This window comes from Capsicum annuum, chromosome 4 (genome assembly GCF_002878395.1).
Source record: "Capsicum annuum cultivar UCD-10X-F1 chromosome 4, UCD10Xv1.1, whole genome shotgun sequence".
Classification (NCBI taxonomy): Eukaryota; Viridiplantae; Streptophyta; class Magnoliopsida; order Solanales; family Solanaceae; genus Capsicum; species Capsicum annuum.
The window spans coordinates 86,595,908-86,623,763 of NC_061114.1; the positions used below are offsets into that span (position 1 = coordinate 86,595,908).

The 27,856-nt window shown below is 37.1% G+C and overlaps 1 protein-coding gene across 2 annotated transcripts; it reads left to right on the forward strand.

Annotated features, from left to right (window-relative positions):
- The first annotated feature begins 311 nt into the window (after positions 1-311).
- LOC107867891 (sister chromatid cohesion protein SCC2) lies at positions 312-27,795 on the forward strand. Of its 2 annotated transcripts, none has more exons than XM_016714361.2 (28): positions 312-976; positions 2,714-2,823; positions 4,871-5,019; positions 5,089-5,182; positions 5,264-5,520; positions 5,847-5,954; positions 6,102-6,213; positions 12,607-12,703; positions 12,794-12,980; positions 13,075-13,503; positions 13,574-14,106; positions 14,190-14,400; positions 14,474-14,524; positions 14,626-14,784; positions 14,881-15,048; positions 17,991-18,290; positions 18,371-18,523; positions 22,939-23,108; positions 23,234-23,342; positions 23,457-23,630; positions 23,704-23,808; positions 23,873-24,106; positions 24,913-25,046; positions 25,128-25,415; positions 25,499-25,859; positions 26,063-26,155; positions 26,249-26,374; positions 27,199-27,795. In XM_016714361.2, exons 1-28 carry the CDS (start codon positions 729-731, stop codon positions 27,409-27,411), a joined length of 5,373 nt encoding a protein of 1,790 aa, XP_016569847.1. In that variant the 5' UTR covers positions 312-728; the 3' UTR covers positions 27,412-27,795. The 2 variants fall into 2 exon arrangements, with proteins under 2 accessions (XP_016569847.1, XP_016569848.1); XM_016714362.2 differs by having other exon boundaries at positions 4,892-5,019.
- Positions 27,796-27,856: the final 61 nt, after the last annotated feature.

Below are 27,856 nucleotides of genomic sequence, written 5' to 3' on the forward strand. Positions count from 1 at the left end.
ACGTGACATTTATTTGGGTTTATAGAATATGACAATAACTTGAATTTAGCGAAGTGGGTTCATCATTTGTAGCCTAAATCAATGGGCTAGCCAAATAAAAAAAATGGACTTTAATTAAATGCATATATATTTGAACTTAAATAATTAATCCAATTATATTAATTTATAATATTTATTTGGGACTAATATATTTTAAATTTAATATAATTCAAATTTTGTACGAATTTAAATCTTCAAAATTTCATAGTCCACAATATTCAACTTTAAGATCCATTTGATGTCGTCTCTTAATATTGATGACTAATGTTCATTGTTCACCATGTAACAAGTGTGAGTTTAATTATTTTTCAGAGCACACCTTACTTCTACTATGCATTTTGCTTGCTGTAACGGATATTATTTCGGCCTTTTGCCAACAAGTACAATACACAAGTTCCCTTGAGGAAGAAATCGGACACAACACACAACAATGTTCAGGTACGGCTGAAGGGCATTTCAGTAACTTGCCAACCTGGACTCCTTTCTTCCTTTATACTTTGAGCTGAAAAAATTCCCAAAATTTTCTACTACACTCTTTCCCCGCCATTTGTTTATCCGATTAGGGATTTACTTCCCTCAAATTTGAAAAAAAGCTTTGATTCATTCTCTCAAAATCCAATTTTCAGTACTCCATGAGTGTTAATTAACAGTCTAGAAAGCGATTTTGCGAAGCTCCGTGATTGATTTCAATGGCAGCGAATTCAAGTGGCGGCGGCAGTGGTGTTCCTCAAGGCATAAGTTTATCGAATACCGTGCACGGTGAAATTGCGCCGTCTTTGCCATTGCCTTCACTTCCTGTGTTCTGCGGCGCACTCGATCAGGACCTTCGGTTGTTCGACGAGCGGAGTGAAGAATGTAGATCGTTGAATCGGAGTGATGTACTTAGCCACGCTAGTAAAATTGCTGACCTGCTTCAGAATACTGACGTTTCTTATTTGTGAGTAATTTTTCATGAATTTTTGTTAAGTTCATTTTGTTTTTTCTAGTTTGAGAATTTTAGTTGTATTAGTATTTGGAACATTTGACTTGGTCGAATTACTCACTAGAATTGTTATAGACCACGTATACATTTTTGTTGAAAAACCGTGGTATTTGGCCAGAAACTCGATTAATTCCACCTTCTGCCTCCTTCCATCAACACGTAGCAACGGGTATGAGGTAACTCTATTCACCAGGGCTAGGATAAATGAGAAGAAATCAACTGGTGTTGTTGACTTTGCTGGTACCTGAGAGCTCATGGTTCTCAACCACTTCCAGCTAGACCACATATACTTTTGTCGTGAAGATATTTTTGCATAAATTTTACTCATGCTCGAGAATTCTTCCATTTCTCTGGCTTGAAGACTTATTTTTAGGTTTTGTTAAATTGACTCGGCAGAATTACACGTTAGATATCGTCGCTGTATTTTTTTTCTTTGGCCCGATATAGTCCTAGCGTATTCAAGTTGATTATATTCTCTGGGTTGATCAATTGCGGGCTTTTAGGTTTTTCTACATTGACTTGATAGAATTACACGCGTTTTGCAGACGATGGATATATAATAAATTGATTGCCTATCACGTACAGTCTCAGTTTGTGTGTTAAATGATAATCAAAGTGCGGATAAATCTTTTTAATCTTCGTTGTTAGTAGCTGTAAAATGATCATTGTTACACCCCTCTAGAATTAATCATCTAAATCTCCAAGTTTGAATGACTCCACCTTTTTAAGGGATTAAGTAATTTAGCTTCTTCATCTATCTTTTTGAGAGTTTCACACTTTCACATCGTAACTTACAGGGTTGCAATTAGCAAGTGATGTCAATTTTTGTGTTAAATCGATCATTTTACAATCAGAGGAAATAGGAAGTGGGGCTAACATAAATGATTAATTTAACAAATGGACCTCATGGTTAACTTCTTGATATGATTTTCTTCTACATTAATTCGCAAAATGAAAAACAAATGCCTTGTATGTTCTCTCACTTAACAGGAAATACTTCGACCCTCACTTTAGGATTCATGCATAGCAGGAAAGTTATTTGGCATGTTGGTGGTTTGTATATTTGTAAGCTTTTTCTATCTGAAGTATCAATATGGTTTTCCCTATCAATTGATATTTGTGAACAAATGATTCTAGTAAATTTTCCAAGATTGAGCAACCTCTTCTTCTTCTTTTCAAGTTTGGAAATAGTTTGGGTTGGTCAACTCAAAGTGGGTATATTTGTGAATATTTTTCTCTATTTTCCTGTCCGCTTGTTCTGTCCAGAAAGATTTCACGACCAGGCTAAGAAGTGGGAGAACTAGTTGCAGATGAGGTGTAGTTCATTTTTTTAGACCCTCTTTTTGTGGTGGATGCAATGGAATACTTTATTTACTGATTAAAAACTGCATTGTTTTAGCTGAACTGAAAATGTGAGATGTCCAAAAACTTGAAGATCCTTGACCTGGGAAAACTGAAAATGAGAGATTATATGTGAACTCAAAATTGCAGTTGCTTACTTGTTATTAGAAATTCAGAAGCACAGGGTATTTTCTAGAACGTGCCCAACCATTTAGCAGAAAAGAAGATAATGAATAGGAAGACATCATTGCAGTTGAATATGTTAGGCCTTCATCCTACTTAAAAGTAGACCATAGAAGGAAAAAAACTTTCCACTCTGCGTATTTTTGACTTATCAATTCTTTTTTGCAGGAGCCTTAGAGCTGATGCAAGTCCTCAACCTTGTGGCTTTGTGGGGCACCTTGATCTGCATAACGAAGTGCTTAGATGTAACTCTGAAGCCTTTGATCTAACAAATGCAGGTAAACAAGGTCTATAAAGCTGATTTCAGTATTTTCTATCTTATGTGTTAGATTTTTATGTGTCCAATTGGACCAACTGAATTTTGTGCAGAAGTACACGTCGTTTATGTTACAAGCATCCTTCTTCTAATCTGGTTTGTGGCAGCAACTAATATTTACCCATAGTTTCTTCATTATTTTACAAGGGATAAATCTTTGTTTCTGGGCAAGTTGTTTTAGATGATATGAGATTGTACTTGAAGGGCGTCCCGTTGCATTTGGTGACGACAATGTTTGAAATGCTAAGTTGAAATCAATTGAATACTTCTTGCGTCCTTGTTGATAATGATAGCTTAACTCCCATCTGAAGTTATGACGTTTCCATTGAATGTTAGTAGCTCATGAGAGATTGGTTTATTTTGAACGTTGTTCTTTAGGTACTTCTAAACTAAATGTATTGTTAGAGAATACACCTGTCCTTATTGGCTATGTAAGGGTTTCCAAAAGGGTTGAGCATGTCCTGCGCTAGCACCCATTGCCGTGAGGTTTTAGTTGGATGCTCAGATTCTTTTCTTCTGTAGAACCAGTTTTCACAATTGTTTTCTCCCTTCTTGTTCTATCACTCTAGGCTTCTCTGTCTCAACTCATTGATGGTCTACTTTGAAATTCTATCACTCGCAAAGACAAACCAACATGTTATTGACATTGGTCCAGGTCCACTCATTATCTTGTTGAGGCTAATCCATCTTCCTCTACTCCAGATCCTCTCCTGTTAAACCTACTCTTTTCTACTTCAAAAACAACGAAAAAGCAAAAATATCAAAACAAAGCTGTCTAAACGGAAAAATTTAACAAAAAGAAGGCCAAAAGAAAAAGAATCTTTGGTCCATGTGTAAACCATAATACGTGGTTCTTGTGCAGGAGGCTGTAAGAGGATAGACTTGTGCCTCATTGGTTGTAACTGTTTCCAAACTGATTCATGCAGATCCACCCATTGCCTTAAATTTTGGGCTCTGTTGTTCAATTTCTTTCCCAGTAACAAGATTTTTGACTTCTAATATTTACTCGTGGGATTTACTTTTTGTTCTGATCAGTAAGCAAGAGATTTCATTAACAGAAACAGGACCCTGACACCAAGATGGTGATTTACAAGAGTAGTAGACCCCTACCAAGAACAAGGAAGGGGAAAATGTCTGTAGAAAGTAGTTTCTAATCCTGTAATGAAGTAATGAAATCTAGCATGTTATATTGGTCATGCACATCATAAGAGTTTACACGATAGTGCCAGCATACATAAACATCTAAATTTCAACTCCAGTAGTGAAGTTGCTTTGCCCTCGAAGCTTCTGGAATTCCTTTCTTTCCATAGTACCCAACCTGTGCAAGTTGGTATTGTCTTCCATAATACTCTGTCATTTGTGTCTTCCTTTGAGCCGCAGCATAGCAGTAGCTCGTTTACAGTGTGAGGCATCAGAAAATTCACTTTGAACAGGCTTAGGAACATGTCCCAAAGTTGATTCGTGACCCAACAGTGCAGGCAAAAATGGCTTCCGTTTTCTTCCTGATTGCTGCATAAGTAGCGCCTTTTGCACAATGTGATTCCCCTTCTTTCATGAGGCAAGCGTCATATGCCAATTCCCACAAAAAATGCCACTTTGTGTGGTGGTGCTTTTGATTTCCAAATTTTCATCCAAGCCAATTCTGGTAATTGTTACTTTTTCTACTTAGCCATATGTAGCAAGACTTAACAGAGAAAGCTCCCTGTATTTGTCCCTCCAACAGAGAGAATCTGTAGTTTCACGATTCAGAGACACTTCCTCCAAAATATGAAGCAGCTTGGCCATCCTAGGTATTACTAATCAAAGCATTGTCTTCTGAAGTTTACATTCCAATTGCAGTTGTTCCACCACTGGTAAACAGATATTTCCAGCTTCCAAAGTAAAGCTATTCATGCGATTTACTTTAGAATATGTAAATGCCTTGGGTTCTGTCAAAACGTTTCTCTGGTTATGCATTTGAGTGATATGTTTTATTAAGTATTTGATGTTAGTTGGATTTACTTATACAGCACATTGTTCAAGTTTCTCAGGCCCCATTAAGGAGACTGCACAGAGTCGCAATGTTGATTCAAATCCCCTTGGGAGTGTACCTGCTGTCCAACTTGCACAACAAGGCACTGCAGAGATCCAAAATTATCAGCATGACCATGTTATTAGTGTAAGTTCGAAAACGACCAATCCCATGGCTAAGTCATTTTGTTTACTAAAATTAAGCAATTGATTGCAGGATGTTACTGCATCTTCTAGAAAACCAAAGGTCAAGAAGAAAGGAAGGGAGAACACCTTACGATCAACTGGTTCTGATGCTTCTGAATGTCAAGGTTCCTTTTCGGTCCCTGCACTTATTTTTTCTTGCCTCTAGATGGCTATTCAATGAAACTGGGAATATTTCCTGTCATCAGATGCAGTTGCAGCAGCTTTTTGTGAGATGTTGGAAGATTTTTGTGGAAGGGCAGAAATTTTTAGTGATGAACGGGATGATAGAGAATTTTTACCAATGTCTGCGGCAGATATTAAGGTTGTCTTGAAGGAGATCACATCTATCCGAGCAAAGAAAGCACTGCAATTGGTTCCAGTTGATAATCTAGTGAAATTACTCAGGGTTTTAGATTACCAGATTCATCGAGCAGAAGGTTTATCAATTAATGATTGTGAACATGTTAGTAATTATGCACTTCATGTTGTTCTTTTAAACTTTCGGTACAGATAATTGTCTATTTAGTTTCTCACTTTATTGTAGAATTTCCTGTCTCCAGTTAAAGATTGTAAGTATCGTCTTTGGCTCCCACTTTTTTCTTGTAACTCTCTCAGAAACAACTGTTTCTGACCTTTTTCTGTTCATTATCTATGGAAGGATCGTGGGTCATGCTACTGTGGAAATCTTTGCTCTTGTCAACATGCCACATTTTTTAATTTGTTAATGATTGTAATAACATTTTCATGGCCATAGTCAATAGTAATGTTTTGGTTTCCCATGTTATGCAGATGGATACAGAGGTTGTGTCATCGATTTTCTGTGCTTTAGAGTCCATTCATGCAGCTTTAGCGGTAATGGCTTATAATGGGATGCCTAAGCAATTATATAAAGAAGAAGTATGCTCTGAACTCTTTTTATTTTTTCCTTTTACTGAATATATCTTGTAAATTACAAATACAAATTTCATTTGATTCTTTTGTTGGCATCTTTTCTTGTCTCTTTTGAGATTTAACTTTCCAGCTGACCATGGTCTTTGGTACCAGATTATTGAAAGAATCACAGAGTTCTCTCGGCACCAAGTTATGGATGTTATCTTTGGTAGTGATCCCGTATACCGTGCGCTGCACAAACCAACCGAGATAGGGATTCCTGAAGGTAGAATTCTGAGTACTAGATTATTGATTATCAGTATACCAGGACCTCATTTGAACATTTACTGAAGTCATTAGAAAATTGACTTTTCTATGACTGAAGTCAGGCAAAAGGAACGAGTCAGATTGAATTAAAATATGTCATGTAGAGAAATTCTATAGCTTGCAGAATTTATAGGAAGTAAATTTAAAAAATGTTTACCTTTACCCAAGATGTTCTTGTGAACAAAATACTAAATGTAGGAAAGTTAAAGTCTTTGCACGTGTAATGGTCTCTAAGGATTGTAAACTTCTTGGTAGTGTGTAGAATTGAATTGTCTGTCCGTGTGTTTCTTGGAGATTGTTGAAAAAATCTTTCTGCAGAGCTGAAAACAGGTTGAGAACCCTATAAAATAGTTTTGAATCACTACTAACTAAAAAAAGATGGAGAGTATTTTAAATTAGAGCACCCAAGAGTGTGGCCTAGTGGTTCAATGAAGTTGGGTTGAGCACCATGAGGTCTCAAGTTCAATTTCCAACAGAGACAAACATTAAGTGATTTCTTCCCATCTGTTCTAGCCTTGGTGGACTGAGTTACCTAGTACCTGTGGCTGGTGGGAGATGACAAGTATCCCGTGGAATTAGTCGAGGTTGCGCACAAGCTGGCCCGGACATCACGGTTATTAAATAAAAGTATTTTAAATTAGATCTAACCATCAATCCTTAGTGGCTGAATTATTTTTTTTATCTCTTTCAGCCTATATTCTGAACTTCTATTCTGCCCATAGCTATTGCCGGTCTATTTTTCTCATCACATTTCCTTTCCAATCTTCGCTATCTCTATTCACTATCCTTCTATTATTTTGCACGTAATGGAGATCTGTATATTAATGCCTCAGATCTTAGGTTATTAAGTGCATCTGTTTATACTTTATATTAAGACTAGTTTTGGACACGTGCGTTCCATGTGATTTCTTATAGAAGTAGATCTGCTAGAATGATAAAAATTCGATGCAAACATGCAACAATTACAAATAGATATTTAAAAGTGTGTCATGAAACACCAACTGAAGGGTGTATTTTAATGTTTAAAATTAATTCCTTTTAAGCAACAAACTGTAAATTTTGAACTTTGGCGTAGTTAGCAACTTTCAGTAAAGTCACAAATGGCTAACTTGCCCAAATAAAAATATGGACGTATGACAATCAGAAACTAATAGAAAATTTATTCAAGAAGTCTATAGAGACAAAACAAAAAAATAAAAAAGAAGGAAAAAACACAACATACCATCCTTCGTAAGACTTTAATCATAACAATATCGATGGAAAAAAATACAAAATCAGTTCATAATTATCTGAGTTTTTGTCAACACTTTCTTCCATAACCAATCAAAATTCAAGAGCCTTCATCGAGACAAACTAAAGCATGTTACAAATAGTACATCAAAGATATAAATGCTTCACTACTTTAGCTAAAAAATGAAAAGGATAACCTTGGGCAAAGGTCTCATGAAACAAAAAAGATGTAGTTATATAGATAAAAATGGTGCCTTGCACATTCCATTGTACTCAACGTTCAACTATATTGTAGGTTTTATTAAATGATGCCTTGCACATTCCATAGGAGACTACCATCCCATGCTCCTATTAGAGCAAGCAACAATGCGGAAGAACAATAAAGGAGAAATATTGCTTTAGTGTAAACTCATGTGAAAATGAAGAAAAGAGTTGGGAAGAGAAAAAGTTTCGGATATGCTCCCAATTTAACAATATGTGAAATGAGAATAAGAAGCTTTTGGTTCTTATTTGGCAACGAAAAGATTATGAGAATTTCATAATTAGAGAATAATAATTATTGACATAAAATGTGATAAGATATAATTATTGTTCATGCACCGAAGGATCATCTCATCTTTCCAAATTACTAATGTATGTTCATAATCAATGCTGAGTAGGTTTTAAGTCCTGGCTTGTTTGTTCAAAAACTTTTCCTAATTAATGACACAATTATTAGATAAGGGAAGGGGAAGGAACTAAAATGTTTGAAATGTGTTTTAACACATTTGTAACGTAAAGGGAAAGGGCCAAAAAAATGCATGCTCTTATCTAATAAAAGTAGTAATATTCATTAGAATTAAAAAGTTGGCTTACATTTTGTACATAAATACTATAGGAATAGTAATATTAAAGCATATGATTACTATTTAATTAATTAAATGTTTTATGACAATTTGATTTAGTGTAGGGGTAAAATTGTAATTCAAGTTTGCAGTTTGGAGCTTCCCACTTTTAGTATAATATGATATGATTTAAACACTTATTTGCTCTGAATAGGGCTTGATTATTAAGATCTTGGAAAAAGTCTTAATACCATTAAGAGGTATTTTTGTCTGAATAATTTTCACCTCCACATTATCCATAATCACTAACCACCACCACTAACTACCTCTGTCATCACGACCGCCACCACCATTGTCAACCACTATTATCATCGGCAACCACTAGCTACCACCACCAACCAACTCTGTCAGCACAACCTCCACTAGCAACCAACACCGTTGCCAACCACTAGTGTCAGTCGCTACCAGGCCTCCCATCTCCATCACTAAATTATATCCACTGCCACCATCACCGCCATCACCGATACTGCCACCTGCACCACTACATCCAGCCACTATCACCTTTATGGCCAATTCCTACTACCAACCACCTCCATCATAACAACTAGCACTATCTCCAATTGCCACTACACATCGTCAACCACCACACATTCTTCAATCACCAACATCAATATCACCCTCTACTAACATCAACCAACTTCACTATCCCAACCACCACCACCACCACCAACTGCCATCACGCTAGTCACGACAATACCAATCATCTCCTTCACGGCTTCACCATCCTCACAACTATCACTACCACCATTACTAGCCATTGACACCAACAGAGGCGGATTCAGGATTTTGAGGTTCCGGGTGCCACGTCCTATGAACAGTAGCACCATATTTACATAGGAGAAAAGACTAATAGCCGTTGCTCCTAAAAATTCTTTTTTCTAAAAAAAGGAGAGATGTTTGACCAAGTTTTTTTAGAAAAAATAAGTGTTTTGGAGAGTAACAAATGCAATTTTCAGAGATTAAAAAAATAGTTTTTTCCCTAGAAAATTACTTTTTAAAAAATATTTTTGAGAAAAATACACTTAAAAATACTTGATTACCCCTAATTGTTGCTCAAAAATGTTTTTAATATTTATTAATTAAAAAGTTATTTCTCATTAAAAATTTTAAAAGTGCTTTTGAAAAAGAAAGTGGTGAAAAATAAGTGGATTAAGAAAACACATATTGATTATTTGTCAAAGTACTTGTCCTGGCTCACTAGTTATTTTAATGCTTATAAAGAAGATGTCTAGGGTTCAAATCTAGGAAGCCACAATGTTTATTGAAACATTTTGAAATGTCTTCTAAAACAATTGTGCAAAATATCGTCCAATGCCGGATTCGAACTCGTGACTTTGGAAGCAAATGCTACGCCCTTTGCCATCTGCACTACATCAAACATGTTATTGCGGGTGCCATGCTTTGAATCACGGCACCCTCAAGCTACTACATAGATTCGGCCCTGGACACCAACCATCCTGACCATCACTAGTGAACAAAAAATGTTTTTTTATATCAAATAATTATTTTATATTATAAAATTTTTATATTTTTCTAATATTTAGATACTTTTATTTGAATTGTATATTTATTATGCTTACAAATAAATAAATTGTGCACATTTTAGATGTTGAAAAGCAAACAATCTTAACGCCACGACCTGTTCTCGAAACTAGCCGTGAGGCACCTGGTGCCTTACTTGACCAAGCGAACCGGCTTGATTATTTTAGCCTGTACCTTCATATCGCATACCCCACATGCATATAATATAAATAACTACTATACCCCGCATGCATATAATATAAATAACTTAACATTTGTTAGAAACTCCAATTCTAACAATTCTCAAAATAATCCAAATAAAGGTCAAAATCTATAAATACTGGAATGTACTTAGAATAATCCCAAGTAATGTGATCAACTAACCAACTAAAAACACATTTATAAAGCCTCTACTGGAGTGCTAAGAGGAATGCACATAACATAGATTCTCGCTAATCACCAAAACAAATGCTGGATAAATGAATAAATGAAATAAATTGTCTAACTGAAAGAGGAGAAACTCCATGGTCAAGGGCGAAGCTGACCAAATCAACTTCTGGAATAAAGCAATCTAGCTCGTAGTTTGCTCGTCTATGAAACATGCGTCTACATTGACATAGGTTAATGTAGGTTCCACAAAGAGGGCATCAGTACACCACTAGAGATACTTAGTGAGTCTCAACATTCTCCTTACTAAAGTCAGACCAGACTTGCAAACATTATTAAAGTTTGCAATAAAATTTTAAGATTTTAACTTTATCAAAGTAATAGCATAAGAGGGTACATTATGGTTTTCATCACTATGAATGAGAAGAGCACACAATTTTGGAGGCTCACAGTTATTGCACGGTACAAGGATGGTGTAGATTTTCTTTTCTTGGTCATGTTTCCAGTGTATATGGTCACCGTTTTGGGCTGGCAAAGTTTATGTTTTGGGGGTTGAATTTCAGAACTTGTTTTTGCACCTATAGATGTGCGGGTGGACTAGTGCACATATTAGTTTCCAATGTAAGTTGTAGTGGTGCGTGGTTATTACATTAGTCTTATAAACACTAAGAGAAAAACATAAAGAACGAGATAGAATCATGCAATGATGGGTAATGCGAGCTTACTCACTCCAATTAAACTCACATTAACATTTAGAAACATTTTATCAAACACTTTATGGGCATGGCTTCGTAAGGAAAGAACTTCAGTAAGAGCAAGTCTTAACTCACTTCAAGATTCTTCCTTTCTATTAAGGTAACTCCCATGCTTGCCAAAAACGATCAGCAACTCAATCTACATAAATAATTGGGGTTCAATTTACATCAAAACAAGCTTAAAGATCTCAACTTACAGTTTTTTTCAATCAACTAATTCCCAATAACTCAGTGACCCAATTGCAGCATTCAACTGCATTAATTCTGTATCTGACAGTACTAATTTAAACAAGGATATAACATACTAGATTACCTCTCTCTCCTTGTTGAGACCCACCGTAAGATAGATATCAATATTACCAAATAATTGGGATTTGGTCTTTTCTTCGCAATACCAGGATTGCTGTATCCTTTTTGCCCCTCATGATCAAGGTCAAATCTGAATTCCAACTCTCCTATAAAGCCAAAATTTTGCAATTTTTTTCCTCACCTTGATATCACTCTTTTTCCCTCCTTCTGCTAGAAAGCTTAGGAAGCTATCACTTTATTTCAATTGTATATTTGAGGACACGTAATGGGCGTAGCCCATTATTAATCAATTCTGTTCTCTTTCCTTTTTGTCCTTTGTTTATTTAATATTTCAAGAACTTTTAATACATACCATGTACATATTATCATATCCATTCTTCATTCGGATCATGAGAGCCTTTATACTCCTTCCACACATTAATTAATTATTAAGCCCGTAATTAATGAAATTGTAAGCCTAGGAGCTTACTGGGCTTAGACTTAATCATTCCAGGTTAAGATCTAGAGACAACATCTTAATCATTCAGATTCAGACACTTTAATGTTAAAGAAAATAAATGAGGTCTAAGAAAGTGAAAGAACTCTACGATGATTTCAGTATCATTCTATTTTGATGAATATTTAATAAAATCCGTCTAAAATTGACGTAGTTTCTTGGAATTAATGCAAACTTAGCTAAAGATAGGGCACAATTGTGGAAAAAGATCCATATAGGCAATATCTACTCGTTGAGAACAGGTTTTAGTATTGTTAGAGGGCCTCTAATATTATTATTTTTATAATCGTTACATGTATTTACGTATATTTAACTTATTCTCTTTTATTTTTATTTGGTGTAATGATGACATGAGATGAACTTAAATGGAATAGTGAGGATTCATGTTCCTGACCCCAACTTGTTTAGGACCGAAGCGTAGTTGTAGCCTAAAATTGCGAAGATGTGAAGGGGTTGACCTGTGAAAAAGTTCTATTGTTTATTGCTTGAGGATGGTTTGGATCACTGGGGTAATAAAACATTTTAGCTTTGTTACTTACAGTACACCCTCCTTATTCTATTCTTCTATGACTCTGTTCTATCTTGTAGCTTTCAAACTGTGATTTCTGATTCCCATTTGTCAGATTGTCTCAAGGGTTCTGTGATGTCTCTGTTAATTGGCTAATCTTGGAAAATCAACGTAGCTTATAATCAAACCCTATTTTTGTATATGTTAGATATAGTCCATCGTCTTTTACTTAGACTCTGTCTATGTTTTCATATTCTTCCAGGTGAAGAAGATGAAGAGTTTGATGGGAAATTTGTTTCACCAAACAGAAAGAAGAGATCTACTAGGAGTGTGAAGCCAAGGAAATCAACATCAAACAAGTAGTGTTGTATATTGTTTCCTTGATAATGAGTTTTTTGTCTCATATGAAATGGTCCTGTCACCTCATGCTGTTATTATCAACTTTGTAGGGTTTCTTCTGCTGTTAGTAATATACTTCAGAAGCTTGATGTGATTCTTGGTTTTCTTAAGGAGTTGTGCACTATAGAGCGCCTACCAGACAGTTGCATTCTCCAACTTATTAGGACCTGTTTCACAACATTTGTGGTTGATAATATCCAGCTTTTGCAAATGAAATCAATAAGCTTAATTAGTGGGGTAATGAAGCTACATTTACTAGAAGTTTGTCCTTTTATCTAAATCAATCATAACTACTTGGAACTTAATTGTGTATATGTTGTTGAGTGTCCAGATATTTTATGTGTACACACAGCATCGTGCTTCCATAATGGATGAGGCACTTCAGATTCTTTTGAAGTTACCTTCTTCTAAGCGCATGCCCAGAACTTATCCTCTACCTGATGAAGAGCAGAGGCAAATTCAGCTCATCACTGCTCTTTTGATTCAACTAGTTCAGAGCAGTTCAAACCTTCCGGATGTTTTGAGGGAGTCATCTGACAGTCCTTCACTAGAAATAGCAATTGATGCCAGTTACCCTACCAAATCCTTTGAGTCGGTCACAGAAGCTTGCTGTCTTTTCTGGAGTCGTGTTCTTCAACGTCTAACAAACACAAAGAATCAAGAGGCGGCTGAGTTGAAGACAATGATTGAGAATCTTGTCATTGATTTGTTAACTACTTTAAATTTGCCTGAATATCCTGCCTCTGCTCCTCTTCTGGAGGTATTAAAGATGCAGTTATATTTCTGAATCGTTTTTATTGGCTACATGTTAAAGATACACTTATTTGCAGGTTCTTTGTGTTTTACTCCTTCAAAATGCTGGGTTGAAATCTAAAGATATTTCTGTTCGTTCAATGGCCATTGACCTTCTTGGCACAATTGCTGCAAGGCTGAAACAAGATGCAGTCCGCTGTAGGGAGGAGAAATTCTGGATAGTAAAGGAGTTGAGAAGCGAGGACATGATTGACCAGAATCTTCCCAAGGATGCATGTTCTGTTTGTTTGGATTTCAGGATTGACAAATCACTTGATCGATGCCATGATTGTCAGAGAATGTTTCACGTTAACTGTACTGGAATCAGGGGTCATGATATGTCTAATCGTGTCTTTCAATGTCAGATGTGTTTCTCCAAGAAGCAACTTCTTGTACTGAAAACACTATCTGAGTCTCAGACCAAGGATGCTGGGCAAAATAACCGTACTAAGTCAGGAAAGACGTCACAAGTTACTGAGGCAATCACAAATTTGGAGATTGTTCAGCAGCTACTACTGAATTATCTCCATGATGCTGCAACTGTTGACGATTTACATTTATTTACTCGCTGGTTAGTGCTTCTCTGGAATTGATACTCTAATGCTGTTAGTATTTTTCTATTTTTGATAACCTTGCCAAGAAATGCAATTGCAGGTTCTATCTATGTCTTTGGTATAAAGATGACCCTAATTCAGAGCAGAAGTTCATGTATACTGTTGCACGATTAAAGTCACAAGCAATTGTGCGCGACTCTGGTTCACTTTCGTCACTAATGACAAGAGAGTCGGCAAAAAAGATAACTCTAGCGTTGGGACAGAATAGTTCTTTCTCTAGAGGATTTGACAAGATTCTGCAAGTGCTTCTGGTTGGTGAAATAGCATTTCTCACTTTTTTCTCGAGAACATAAATTTTTATACTCATTATAAGATGCTTCACAGGCAAGTTTGAGGGAGAACTCTCCAATCATTCGTGCAAAGGCATTGCGAGCAGTAAGTGGGTTGGATATGCATTCTAAAATTTATATTTCTTCTGTTCGAACATCTGGAGTACTTAATTTCTGCTCCTCTTGTTTGTGTCGTAATGAGAGCAGGTTAGTAGCATTGTTGAGGCTGATCCAGAGGTTTTGGGTGATAAGCTTGTCCAAACAGCAGTGGAAGGGAGGTTTTGTGACTCTGCTATATCTGCCCGAGAAGCTGCGTTGGAACTTGTAGGCAGGCATATTGCTTCATATCCTGATGTTGGTCTAAAGGTATTGAATTTAGATCTATGTGATCCCACATGCTCTTTTGACACCTTGTTCAGGATGGCTATATTTTTCCTCCTAATGCTACTTTTGGTTGCACAGTACTTTGAGAAGTTGGCAGAAAGAATAAAGGATACTGGAGTAAGCGTGCGAAAGCGTGCTATCAAAATCATACGGGACATGTGCACTTCAAATGCTAACTTCTCAGAGTTTACTGCTGCTTGCGTTGAAATTATTTCCCGAGTAAATGATGAGGAATCCAGTGTACAGGTAGTAGTCAAATCAATTTCCTTACCGTTTTAACATTTTAGCTGATTCTTATTTTGTCTTCTCCTTGATTAAATAGTGATACAAGCAGCATGACCATAACAATATCTACCCTAGATGAATGTAGAACTTGTAAGGTTCATGTGATGATCGACCATGATCATCGTTGCACTTTAGACTTGACAAGTGGCTGAGTTGGCCCATAAATGGTCGACTTAGAGCAAGGCACACAGTTCTTGGTGCAATTCATAGGCCAGTCCCAAGACAGTCATTCTGCAAGGGAAAGGGGCCCGGTCCAGCCTACAAAGCCTCCACTTGGGTGTACTGGGTAGTAGGCAGTGATTTTTAAAATAATTTTGAACTTTGTATTTATTTAACAAGATTTAAGTATTTAAATTATTTTTGAGTGAAAACTGAAGAAATGTAATATTGAAGATTTACTTTGGAAAAATACAGTTGAAATATTAAAAAATCTTTAATATAAAAACAGATGAAGGTTAAGTATAAGCTTGGGATACATAGTGTGAAATTAGAGCCTCAAAGATTAGTACTACCTGTTCCATTTTATATGACAACCTTTTGTTTATAGTTCTTTAAGAAAAGAATGACACCTTTCCATCTCTTGAAATTGTTTAGCTTTAAATTTTCATTTTACTCTTAATGAGTTTCCATTTATATTTTACAGCCTTAGAAATGTCATATCACAGAGTCAATATCGTAAATTCTAATGTTTTTTTGGGCATTCGATAGAAATCTTCATTTATTTTTTGAACTTTGTGCTTAGTTGAACATCATCCATATAAAATGAAATGGAGGGGCTGATTCAAAAATTTCAACTTAAAAATTACACCTTGAAACTTATGTTAAAACCATAATATGTTGTAGCTGTTTGGTTGGATCTGCTTATGGGCTGTCTAGTTTTATGGGTTATAGAAGTGCTGAATTGGTCCCAACCCATCATTAGGCATAGCCAAACTTACTATTGTGAACCTGCTTAGTTGGGTTTGCTTTTTTGCAGACTCGTGCATGCGAGTTCCCGAGCTTTATCTGGTGATCTTTCCAGGTTTACTATAGATTCACAATTTTACCTTAAATATCGTTGAATCCAGAAAAAATGTTTCTATAAGCCAAATCTACGGGACTTGCTGTTTATGCTCTACATCTTGTAGCCTTTGTAGTTTTGTGAGCTCGTGAACCACTACCCAAGAACGAATGTGGATAGTGACAGAAGATGGTGTGTAGTGTATGAACTTTTGTACAGAAGTAGTGGGGCCTAATAGTTTGATATGTACCCAAACTTACATGACTCTTAGAGTGTCACTCCGAAGTGCAACAGCCTCAACTTTTTTACTACCTTAGAAAATACTCCTCTGTCTCAGTTTGCTGGCGACTGTATTTTTTAATTGACCTAGAAAGATTAGCCCAAAAAGATTAGTAATTGATGGGCTGACCGGCTGAGGTGAGTTACCTGATAGTCTGGCACTCGTGTTGGCAGGAGGCAACAAGTATCTGGTGGAATAGTTGAGGTGAGTGCGAGCTAGCCCGGATATCACAGTAATCAAAAGAAAAAGTTATCACATTTTTATTTAGAAGCTAGGTAATTTTTTTTTATTTGCCATTGACATGACCTATTGTAGATCCCACTTAATACAACATGAATTGTTTGGTGTTGCAGTATTTCAGTATTCTATTCATATTTGGCTTTTGTATTAAATATTTCTTATTCTTTTGAACTCCATCCTGTTAAACCCTGCCAACCAAAATTTAGATAGATGAATGGAGTTGCATCTAAAAATCTAATCTCTCTGTTCCAATTTAACTGACCCAACACTTTTGCTCCCTGTCTAATTTCTTTCCCCCTTTTTCTTGGAGAAGTTTTTCATCTCCAAGAAGTAAAATAGAAAGCTAATTACTATTTCATGTTTGGTTTTGCTTTGAGTTGATGTCCTCATCACAAACTTTTTTCCCACTTTTAAACTGCTAAGATTGTTGAACTATGTGACCGCCTCATCTAAAAATTTGAATTGTTAGACAGCAGCCACATGTATTTATTTGTCAGGTCTGCATATTATTTGTTTATGTTAGGTCTGCAACACACACATGTGGGCCTGACTATTATTTTGGGAGAAAGCACATGAATGTTTTTCTTAAATAACGGGTGATGTGACAATAGTTAGGTCTAGTGCTAGCAAATGGGCCGATTGAAAAGTGGATTAAGTGATGGGTTGTGTGGGTACCCGTATGCGCCATCACTAGGTGCATTCCAAACCCAACTTCAATTTCTAGACACCCTTATTCAACTTAACTCAAATATCACTATATTCATGTCCAAATGCCTATCTAATAGAGTTCGAGAGAGGCTTTGTGGTGTGGGGGGTGGGGGGTGGGGCTTAACAAAGATAGGGAAGAGGGAGGCAAGAGATGCATTCTCCAATATGGGTCCAAGGGTTTTTTGGACTGTCACAATGAAATACTCTAAACTCATATTTAGTGCAGTTTAAAGTTGGGCTGAGCCCATATTTGATCTGCACAGATAAAATCACTCACCCAACCCGTGTATATTTGGACTGGTTAAAAAAATTCTCATTTTGCCAATACTATCTAGTTCTGCAACAAATTCGAGCACTTCGACAACTTTTGATTTAGACTTGCTTTCTTTATTACTGGATCAATTTATAACATGAGGGGGTTTATAATTTTGGACAGAGTGAGTTTGTGTCATTGCATCTAAAGCATTTGGTACATCATCACATACTAAATTGGTGGGTGGTATCATGTTTTGGGTGTAAATGCATTGGTTAGTATGCAAGATAATGTTTTGGGGTTCCCCAAACACAGGATTCTAAATTACATTGGATAACCCTGAAGTGGACAAACCTTTATTTGGCTATAGTCCAGTAGCATAGAAGCAATCCTTAGATTCTGTTTTATTTTCTTATTTTTAGGACCTGGTCTGCAAGACATTTTATGAGTTTTGGTTTGAAGAACCTTCTGGTTTACAACATCAGTATTTTGAAGATGGAAGTTCTGTTCCACTTGAGGTCGCTAAGAAAACAGAGCAAATTATTCAGATGCTGAGAAGGATGCCCAGTCTCCAACCTCTTGTAACTGTGATTAAACGCAACTTAGCCCTTGATTTCTTTTCACAATCTGCTAAAGCAGTTGGCATCAACCTTGCATCCCTTGCTTCAGTCCGTAGGCGGTGCGAGTTGATGTGCAAGTGCTTACTGGAGAAAATACTGCAGGTATTGATTTGTTGGATGGTACCTCTTAAATATTTAGACTTCGTTTTATAAATAGAATGTTCAAGTATCCTCCTGTTCAGGTGACAGAGATGAATACAGGAGACGGAGAGGTGCACATGCTACCATACATGAGGCTCTTGCATGCTTTTTGTGTTGTTGATCCTACTCTATGTGCACCAGCTTCTGATCCTTCCCAGTTTGTGATCACACTACAACCTTATTTGAAGAGTCAGGTTGAGCATCTATTATGTTTTTAAGCCACTCCACAGTAATTTGATGTTGTTCTCCCCTTCTATGTGAGTAAATTTGCTTTTCTAATTAACAACATACCCAGTTTATTCCCACAAAGTGGGGTCTGGGGATTAACCAAGAACAAAAAGTTGCTTTTCTAATTTTCATGATGGAGTTAGGTGCATCTTTTGTGTGCATGCAATACTAATTTGAGATGTCGTAAGTTTGTATATTTAGAAAACTTGAAACGGATATAGTACATAAGGCACGTTTGGGTTCTAGCACAAAATACCAGTTAGGATGCTTGTTTTTTTCTGTGTTAACTCGAAAGGGATATAGTAATACAAATAGATCTCTTGGGTTTCAACTTTCAAGCACAATACACCTGTCGAATGGTTACAAAAGAAACATCGGGGAAACCAATGTGTTATCATTTAATACCAACCATGTTTTGTATTCTACTTCTTAATACAAGATTGAATACCTTGGTTTCGGAAAGTAGTACAAAACCTTTTTTTTTGGTCAATAAATGTTTTGTGGTATTTTCTGAAATCAGGACATTTAATCTTGTGTTTTTTTTTGATAATCGTGGTGTCAGGACCAGCTTGCGCGCACCTCGACTAATTCCACGGAATACTTGCCACCTTCTACCAGCAATAGGAACTAGGTAACTTTGTCCACTAAGAAGTGGAAAACTGTCGAATGAGTGAAGACAGAACATATTGGTTCAGATAATATAAGGACACAACAGATGTTCTAAGTTATGTAAACTATAGCGTTAACGACCTTTTGAGTCATGCAAATGAATCTTGGAGAAGAATGATAGAGCGTGACCACTCTGTTATTGCAATGGTGATACAACATAAATTGGGATTTATGTGGTAAATCTGCAAGAAAGGTTACATTTTTGTTAAATGTTGATAGTACCTAAAAAGTATATGATGATAGAAGTATGAAAAACTCTTTTTTTGGGTGTTCGAGAAGAAATATTTATGAACGAAAAAAAAGAAGAAACAATTCATATGAACTATGAAAATAACATAAACAGTATGTAAATATGAGTGATCACAAGTGTGAGAATACTAGGAGAAAATACAGGGTGATCACAAGTGTGAGAATAGTAGGAGAAAATACAGGGGGTGGGTTCACGTCATCGTGGGTTACTCGAAAGATATTCTTTGAGCCATATATGTTTTCTTTAAATATTGATAACCTAACTAATAGTACATCGATTGAGCTTCACTATGCATGTCATTTGCAAATGATGTTGCACTACTAGACAATTGTAGGGAGGAGTCAATCAAAGTTGGACTCATGGAGATCATGAGAAACACTCTAGAGAATAAAGTTTTATGACAAGTAAATGTATGAGAAAATATATGCAATGCAAGCTTAGCCCTCATTGAATGAACGAAAGTGAATTGAGTTTGGATGAGATTATGGTGCCTAAATGTGAAAATATGATGATAGATGAAGATGAATTTCTTAGAATTAAGATAATTTAAATGGGAGTGTGATACAGGAGTGCTGTGCAATTGGAAAAGAAGTCTCATAGAATGGTTGTGACACCAACTATGTTATGCGGGGTGCAAAAAATCGATAAGAAGGGTGTCATGGAAATGCAATGTTGCGATGGATGTACAATCACTCAAAATTGGACTAGATTAAAAATGATTATCAACATGGTTCAATTAACACACAGAGGATAAAACGAAAGGTAGCATGAGATGGTTTGACTATGTCCTACTTGGAGCTTTGAATATATCAGTCTCGAGTGCATGCATTAGTGGGTGGAACTCAAGTTTAAATGCCACCAGACTTTTGAGAAAAGTTTAAATGCCACCTATGTGACCCTTATCCCAAAGAAGACAGAGACAGTCGAACTCAAGGACTTCAGACCCATTAGCTTGATAGGTGGTGTCTACAAGATCATAGTCAAGATTTTGGCAGAAAGGTTGAAGACTGTGATTAACAAGTTGGTTAACAAACATCAAATGGCCTTCATAAAAGGTTAGACAGATTATGGATGCTACTCTTATAGCTAGTGAATGTGTGGATACGAGAATTAGACGGGAGGTTCCTCGTTATGTGCAAACTAGATATTGAGGAGGCCTATGACCATGCCAACTGGGACTTCTTTCTCAATACTCAATACTTTACATCAGATGAGCTTCGGTGAAAGATGGTTGAAATGGATGGGAGCTTGTATTAAAACTGTTAGGTTCTCCATTTTGATTAATGGAGAACCTGCTGTTTTTTTTCCTTCCGAGATAGGACTTAGACAAGGAGATCCTTTATCCCCTTCCTATTTATTTTAGTCATGGAAGGTTTTGATAGCATGGTGATAGTGACCATTCAGAATTCTTTGCTGAAGGGGTTTGCAATTGGTAATCACTTAGGGGTGGAGAAGCAATTATGCCATTTTCTGTATGCCGATGATACCGTGATTTTTTTTGAAGCCAAAGAAGAACAAATCAAGAATATTAGAATATTATTGGTGGTTTTTGAAGCAGTTTGGGGTTTAGCTGTAAACCGGAAGAAGAGTTCCTTCTTTCTTGGAAATGAAGTGCCTCAAATGCAGAAACTTGCTAACATTCTGGGATGCAGAATTGAGAATTTCCCAACAGTGTATCTTGGCATGCCATTGGGGAACAAACAAGGATCTGGTGATTTGGGATGGTATTATTGTAAAAGCTGAAAGGAAACTAGCTAGCCGGAAGGCACAATATCTATCTTTGGGTGGGAGAACTACTTTGATAAACTCGGTCTTATATTCTCTACCTACCTATGTTATGTCTCTTTTTCCTTTGCCTGCTAAAGTGGAGGAAAGATTGGACAAGCTTCGAAGAGACTTTTTATGGTCAGGTAATAAAGAAGGCAAAAGTACACATTTGGTAAAGTGGCAAACTGCTCAACTGAGCAAAAGTAATGGAGGTCGTGGCATAAGAAATTTGAGGTTGCAAAACAATTGTTTGTTAACTAAGTGGTTGTGGAGATTTGGATATGAGGAGCAAACTCTTTTGAGGGAAGTGATTGTCAGCAAATATGGTCAGAATGAGCAGTGGTGCTCAAATCCAGTCAACACTACCTACGGGGTTTCAGTTTGGAGAACAATTAGGAGCATGTGGAGTCAGTTTGTCAGGGATAGCACTTTCAAAGTAGGCGCCGGAACCAGAATTAAGTTTTGGAAAGAACTATGGATTGGTCAGGAACCTCTAATGGCTTCCTATCCTGATCTGTTCATGCTTAGTACCAATCCAAATGCAATGGTTAATGAAATATGGTCTCTTCAAGGATGTAATCTGAGCTATAGAAGACTCTTGAATGACTGGGAAATTGGACGAGTAGCTGATCTGCCGCAGACTCTAAACGATTTTAAGGGCATAAATTTGGAAGCTGGTTCAGTAAGATGGAGGCACGGCAACGATGAAAAAATTTCAGTAAACAGGTTATAAAAAGGAAAGTGCAAGCTCTACCATGGAAAATTAGTGGCCCTTGAGGGAAGATTTGGAAGAATCAGGTACCAGTCTAGGTTAGATGTTTTTCATGGCTAGTCGCTAGAAGGGCCTGTCTCACCCATGAAAAGCTCCAAAGAAGAGGTTTCCATATAGCTCTTGGTGCTCCCTTTGTAATGAAACAAATGAGACAAATAGTCATTTGTTTCTACATTGCAAAATAACTTCCCAATTGTGGGCATTATACTTGGACTTAACACAAACTAGTTGGACCATGCCAGAACATACTGTTGATCTTCTACGCTGCTGGACTAGGAGAGGAGGGAGTAAAAGTTAGAAGAAGTGGTGGAATATGATCCCCCTTGCATATGGTGGACAATTTGGAAAGAAAGAAACAAGAGATGCTTTGAGAATATTGCTGAATCAGTTCAGAAAATTAAATGGAACTGCATGAGGACTTTCTTTTTTTGGTGTAAAGAGGAGGGCATAGAGGATGCTCGACAATTTTTAGATTTTGTAAAATCCATATAGGTTTTTTTGGTGTAGCAAGTCTTTGCTCCAGCTTTGAGCCAACTGTAAATCTGGTTTGATGGTAGCCAACATCTCCTTAATGCTGAGAATAAAACATTACCTTTATCAAAAAAATAAAATAAAAAATATTTATCCAGGATGGTTCAATTAACACACAGAGGACAAAATGAGAGGTAGCATGAGATGGTTCGACTTTGTCCAACTTGGAGCTTTGAATATATCAGTCTCGAGTGTATGCATTAGTGGGTGGATGTTCCTTTATACTAAAGATATTTATCCAGGATGTGGCTGTTCTTGTTTGTTGACTTATTATTGTCACTGCGACTGCACTGCCACCTGATTCCTCTTTTTTCTTCAATTGGTTGGTGTTCTTTTGAAAGTCAACTCTCCGAACAAGTTATGATAAACTTTGTTCTTCTGGTTTATGTTAGGCTGATAATCGAGTTGCAGCTCAGCTTTTGGAGAGTATGATCTTTGTAATTGATTCTGTTTTGCCTTTACTACGGAAGCTTCCTCAAAGTGTTGCCGATGAACTTGAACAAGATCTGAAGCAAATGATTGTTCGGCACTCTTTCTTGACAGTTGTCCATGCTTGCATCAAGTATCTACTCTCACTGACACCCTCCTCTATAAATAGGAACTAGCCATTTACCTTCATAAAATTCTCACTACTTCATATTCCAACCTTCATGTTTTCCTTATAAGCTTCTGCGTACAAAATTACAGGTGCCTCTGCTCTGTAAGTAAAGTTGCTGGAAAAGGTTCAGCTATTATTGAACACCTTATCCAGTTATTCTTCAAACGCCTAGATGCCCTAGGTTTCAGTAACAAGCAGGTATGTGAGACCCCATGAAGTTTCTGATAATTACTTGGAAAAAAAAAGCTGATTCTCTTCATGTTTTTTAATAAGATCTGTATGGCATTATTGCTTACTTTAGTTCTTTTTCAGAACTTTCAGCAAGTGGGCCGCTCTCTTTTCTGCTTGGGTTTGCTAATACGTTACAGTAGCTGTTTGTTGTATGCATCTGTTTCCAGTAACAACTTACATGTTGCTAGCAGCCTCAACCTATTTAAGAAATATCTTCAGGCCGAGGACTTTGTTATCAAGGTCCGCTCATTGCAGGTGAGTCTTGCTATTTCCTTCAAGTCCTGCATGTGTATCATAATCATCACCTGTGTAACTATGTAACTTTCAGGCACTGGGTTATGTTTTTATTGCTCGCCCCCAATGTATGCTGGAAAAGGATGTAGGAAGAATTTTGGAGGCCACACTTTCTTCTAATACTGATACACGACTCAAGGTAACTTCTTTCATGCTTGTCTCATGCTTATGATATGCTGTACACTGAATCGTTTGTCGGCCAGATGCAATCACTGCAAAACATGTATGAGTATCTTCTTGATGCTGAAAGTCAGATGGGAACAGATAATGCAAGTGAGAATGAAGTTGCTAATACAGCAGTTGGTGGCCATAGTGTGCCTGTTGCTGCAGGGGCTGGTGATACCAACATCTGTGGGGGAATAATTCAGTTGTATTGGGCTAAAATCTTAGAAAGATGTCTGGATGTGAATGAACAAGTGCGTCAGTCTGCTCTTAAGGTAATTCCGTATTTTTCTTTAATTTCTTTTCCTGTAAAAATTGATTCATTGAACTGCTCTTATGGATTGCATCCACTCCCACTTAGAGGACATTGTAGTCTTAAGAGCTGGCCAGTTCACTGCTGGTGTTCATTTCCCTTACACTATGCTCAACAACAACAACAACAACAAACCCAATTTGTTCCCACAAAGTGGGGTCTGGGGAGGGTAAGACATTTGTAGTCCATACCGCTACCTCCGAAAAAGTATAGAGGCTGTTTCTGATAGACCCGCTCCGGCTCAAGATAAAGAATCGCAGACAAGGAGATGGATTACATAACAGAAAAAGGCGTAAGGAATAATAAAAAGTGAATCAGAGCAATACGAAAATACGAGAGATAGTGCAACACGAAATAAGAAAATAGCAACTGAGAAATTATGAATGGGACACCCACGTACAAGTAACAAATACTCACAGCCAGACACCTATGAACACAGTCCTAAAATTACTAACCCGGCTACACAAGATCTCTCCTGCTGGCTAGCTACAACCCACACCCTCCCGCTAGCCTTCTACCCTTATCCGCGACCTCCACACCTTTCTATCTAGGGCCATATCCTCAGTAAGCTGCAGCTGCTCCATGTGATCACCTCCCTCCAGTATTTCTTCGGCCTACCTCTACACTATGCTCAGTTATTTGGAAATTCTATGCGATGCTATTTCTGAAGCATGGATTATTTATTCTCAAAGATATGTATAGATCCTTTTACCCATTCGAACTATGGTAGATTCCTACCCTAATCAAACTTTGATTTTGTTCAAACAGATTGTGGAAGTTGTATTGCGTCAAGGTCTTGTTCATCCTATTACCTGTGTTCCCTCATTGATAGCTCTTGAAACAGATCCTCAGGAGATGAACTCAAAGCTGGCTCATCATTTGTTGATGAACATGAATGAGAAGTACACTCTCTATATTGTTAGAATATAGATTACCTCTTGTTCTTGATGAGTTTATGTTAATTGTTACTGGCTTTTTTTCAGGTATCCATCTTTCTTTGAGAGCCGTCTTGGTGATGGTCTACAAATGTCTTTTATGTTCATACATGCCATGAATAAAGGTGGTTCTCAAAGTTTAAATCCCCAGTCTAAAGCTCCAGGTATCATGTCAGGAAAGTCAGAGCCCGGCTCATTTACCCATGCAAGGCTTGGGGTGTCTCGAATCTACAAGCTCATCCGTGGAAATCGTATTTCAAGGAACAAATTTATAGCCTCAGTTGTGCGCAAATTTGATACACCAAGCTGGAGTGATTCAGTAGTCCCATTTTTGATGTATGCACCAATCTGGATTTACTGTTTCCATATTTACCTTTTTTGGACCATTTATCCTGAATTGTATTTTCCCTCTCTTCCAGATACTGCACTGAAATTCTTGCTTCGCTTCCATTCATATCACCTGATGAGCCCCTTTATTTGATCTATTCTATAAATCGGATTATTCAAGTTAGGGCTGGCACGGTGGAGGCAAATATGAAGGGATTTTTACAATTTTTTCAAGCAGGTTGTCAAAAAATTAATGCAAGTGAGAGCATTCAAACAGAGCCTAATCAAGCTATTAGGCGTGAGACTGAAACAATGGTTGCCAACAAAAAAATTGAGGAAGGCTTGGAAGGTGATCATGTTGGTATAGATTATGGATCAGTGGATTCATATATGCCCCATCAGGCATCATTAAATACACATAGCATATCAAATGCTGATTTGCAGATAATCCAGGTATGCTCTCTCCATCAAACTCAGTCATATAGCATGGTGTGGTGTGGCATGCAGAGCACATGAGAAACATCATGAGCTTAGCTGTTCGTCTTTTTTTGTAGTTCACATGTTCCTCCTAACTTTCAAAACTGATAGATTATGAGTTGTTTTTTGGTTAGTCTGTTTTTCTATTCTTCTGTTTAGCAAATATGAGTATTATACAGGTGGAATGTCTGGCAGCTGGTGCTTTACAGCTGCTTCTGCGACTAAAGAGGCACCTCAAGATTGTGTATGATCTAAATGATGCCCGTTGCCAGGTTGGCTTTCTGAATTGGCTATTAGCTTTGCATGAGACTCTAAAAAATTGGCACCATCTCTGATACTTATCTCATCTTGGTTGGTTACATCAGGTATATTCTCCAAATGAATCCCTAAAACCGGGGGAAGGTCTTTCAAGGCAAAGTCTTCCTTTCAATGTGAACGAAATTAACATTGAGCACCCAAAGAATTATGAAGATTTTTTCCGTAGATATCAGGTAGTTTAAGTGCAGGAACACGTGCTATGTATGTTTCCACCAACTTTTATGTTTGATTCTCTCTGATAATTTTCTGGTCCTGAGGGCATCCCGGTACACTAAAGATCCCACGATGTGGGGGGTTCAGGGAAGGGCCCAACCACAAGGGTCTATTGTATGCAACCTTATCTTGCATTTCTGCAAGAGACTGTTTCTACTTTCTGCGGCTTGGACCCATTACCTCTTGATCACATATTACCCTTATGTGTTGCTATATTATGCCTTGACAAATTGTTCACACTTATGGTTTGTAAGCTTATAGTTTTTAGTATCTGCTGAATGATTTGCCACCCTATCCTTTTGACACTGTCATGGTTAAATGTGTAACACTTCTCTTTCATTTCTTCCCTCTACTTGCATATGCATTTTTTGTTTCTTGCAGGTGTTGTGTTGTGATTGCTTATCTAGGGCATTCAGTTTGTAATTTAGCTTATTTAAATTGACTAGCTGGAGTTGACGTTTAATGAACATGTGACTTTGATCGCCCCTTTCTAAGAATGGATATTTCCTTTATATTTTAACCATGGTCATAAGGCATTTCTTTTGCATTTCAGTTTTATGGTTCTTCAGGATGATAGTGATAATAAAAAATTCTCGACTTAAAAAAAAAAGTAATAGTTTTGCACTTGTAGGAAGAAACAGAGATAAATAGACGAGTCTAAGTTATTGCTTGTTTATCTATTATGACTTTTCATGCTGGAAAGTAGTCTACTTTGCAGCAAAACTCAAGTGCCTGCTTTCCCATTTTTGGCCTTTACTTCATCTTCATTACTTCTTTTTGGCAGGATTTCAAGAATGCCTTGAAGGAAGATGCAGTGGACTATGCAATCTACACGGCGAACATTAAAAGGAAACGCCCTCCTCCAAGAAGAAGCAGGAAATCTGGTCGAATGATGGGTGGTGATGATGAAGATGATGAAGACGATGAAGATTGGGGTAGTGGAATGAGGACTAGTAATAGTGCCAGAAGAAGCAGTAGCAGGTTAAGGCAGCAGTAAATGTAAATACTTATAGGCAGCACTAACATGTACAGTATGCAGGAAGTAGCAAGAACCAAAACAGATTTGTAACAGTATCTATAGAAGTTGAGAGATCATACCTGAGATGCCAGCACTAGAAGTTAATTCTGTATTGGAGCTTCAGTACAAAGCGATGTGATCCATTTAGAATTCATGATGCTTGGAGGCATGAGTTTTGGTGTAGTCCTCCAACAGTAACAAAATTTAGACTCGATGGTTTCCTGTTGATAGATATTGTTGGGGGGTTTTAAAAGGAGGGAGATAGGGGAAGATTGTTTAGGTTTTAGACTTCTAGTACATTTTATGTACATTCTAATAGATTCTGATCTCATCTAGAAATGAAATCACACCATTGTTTCTGTACAGCTTTCTTGGAACGTGTGAACTGCAAGTAAAATTTAGATTTATAGACGTGAAAGATCAG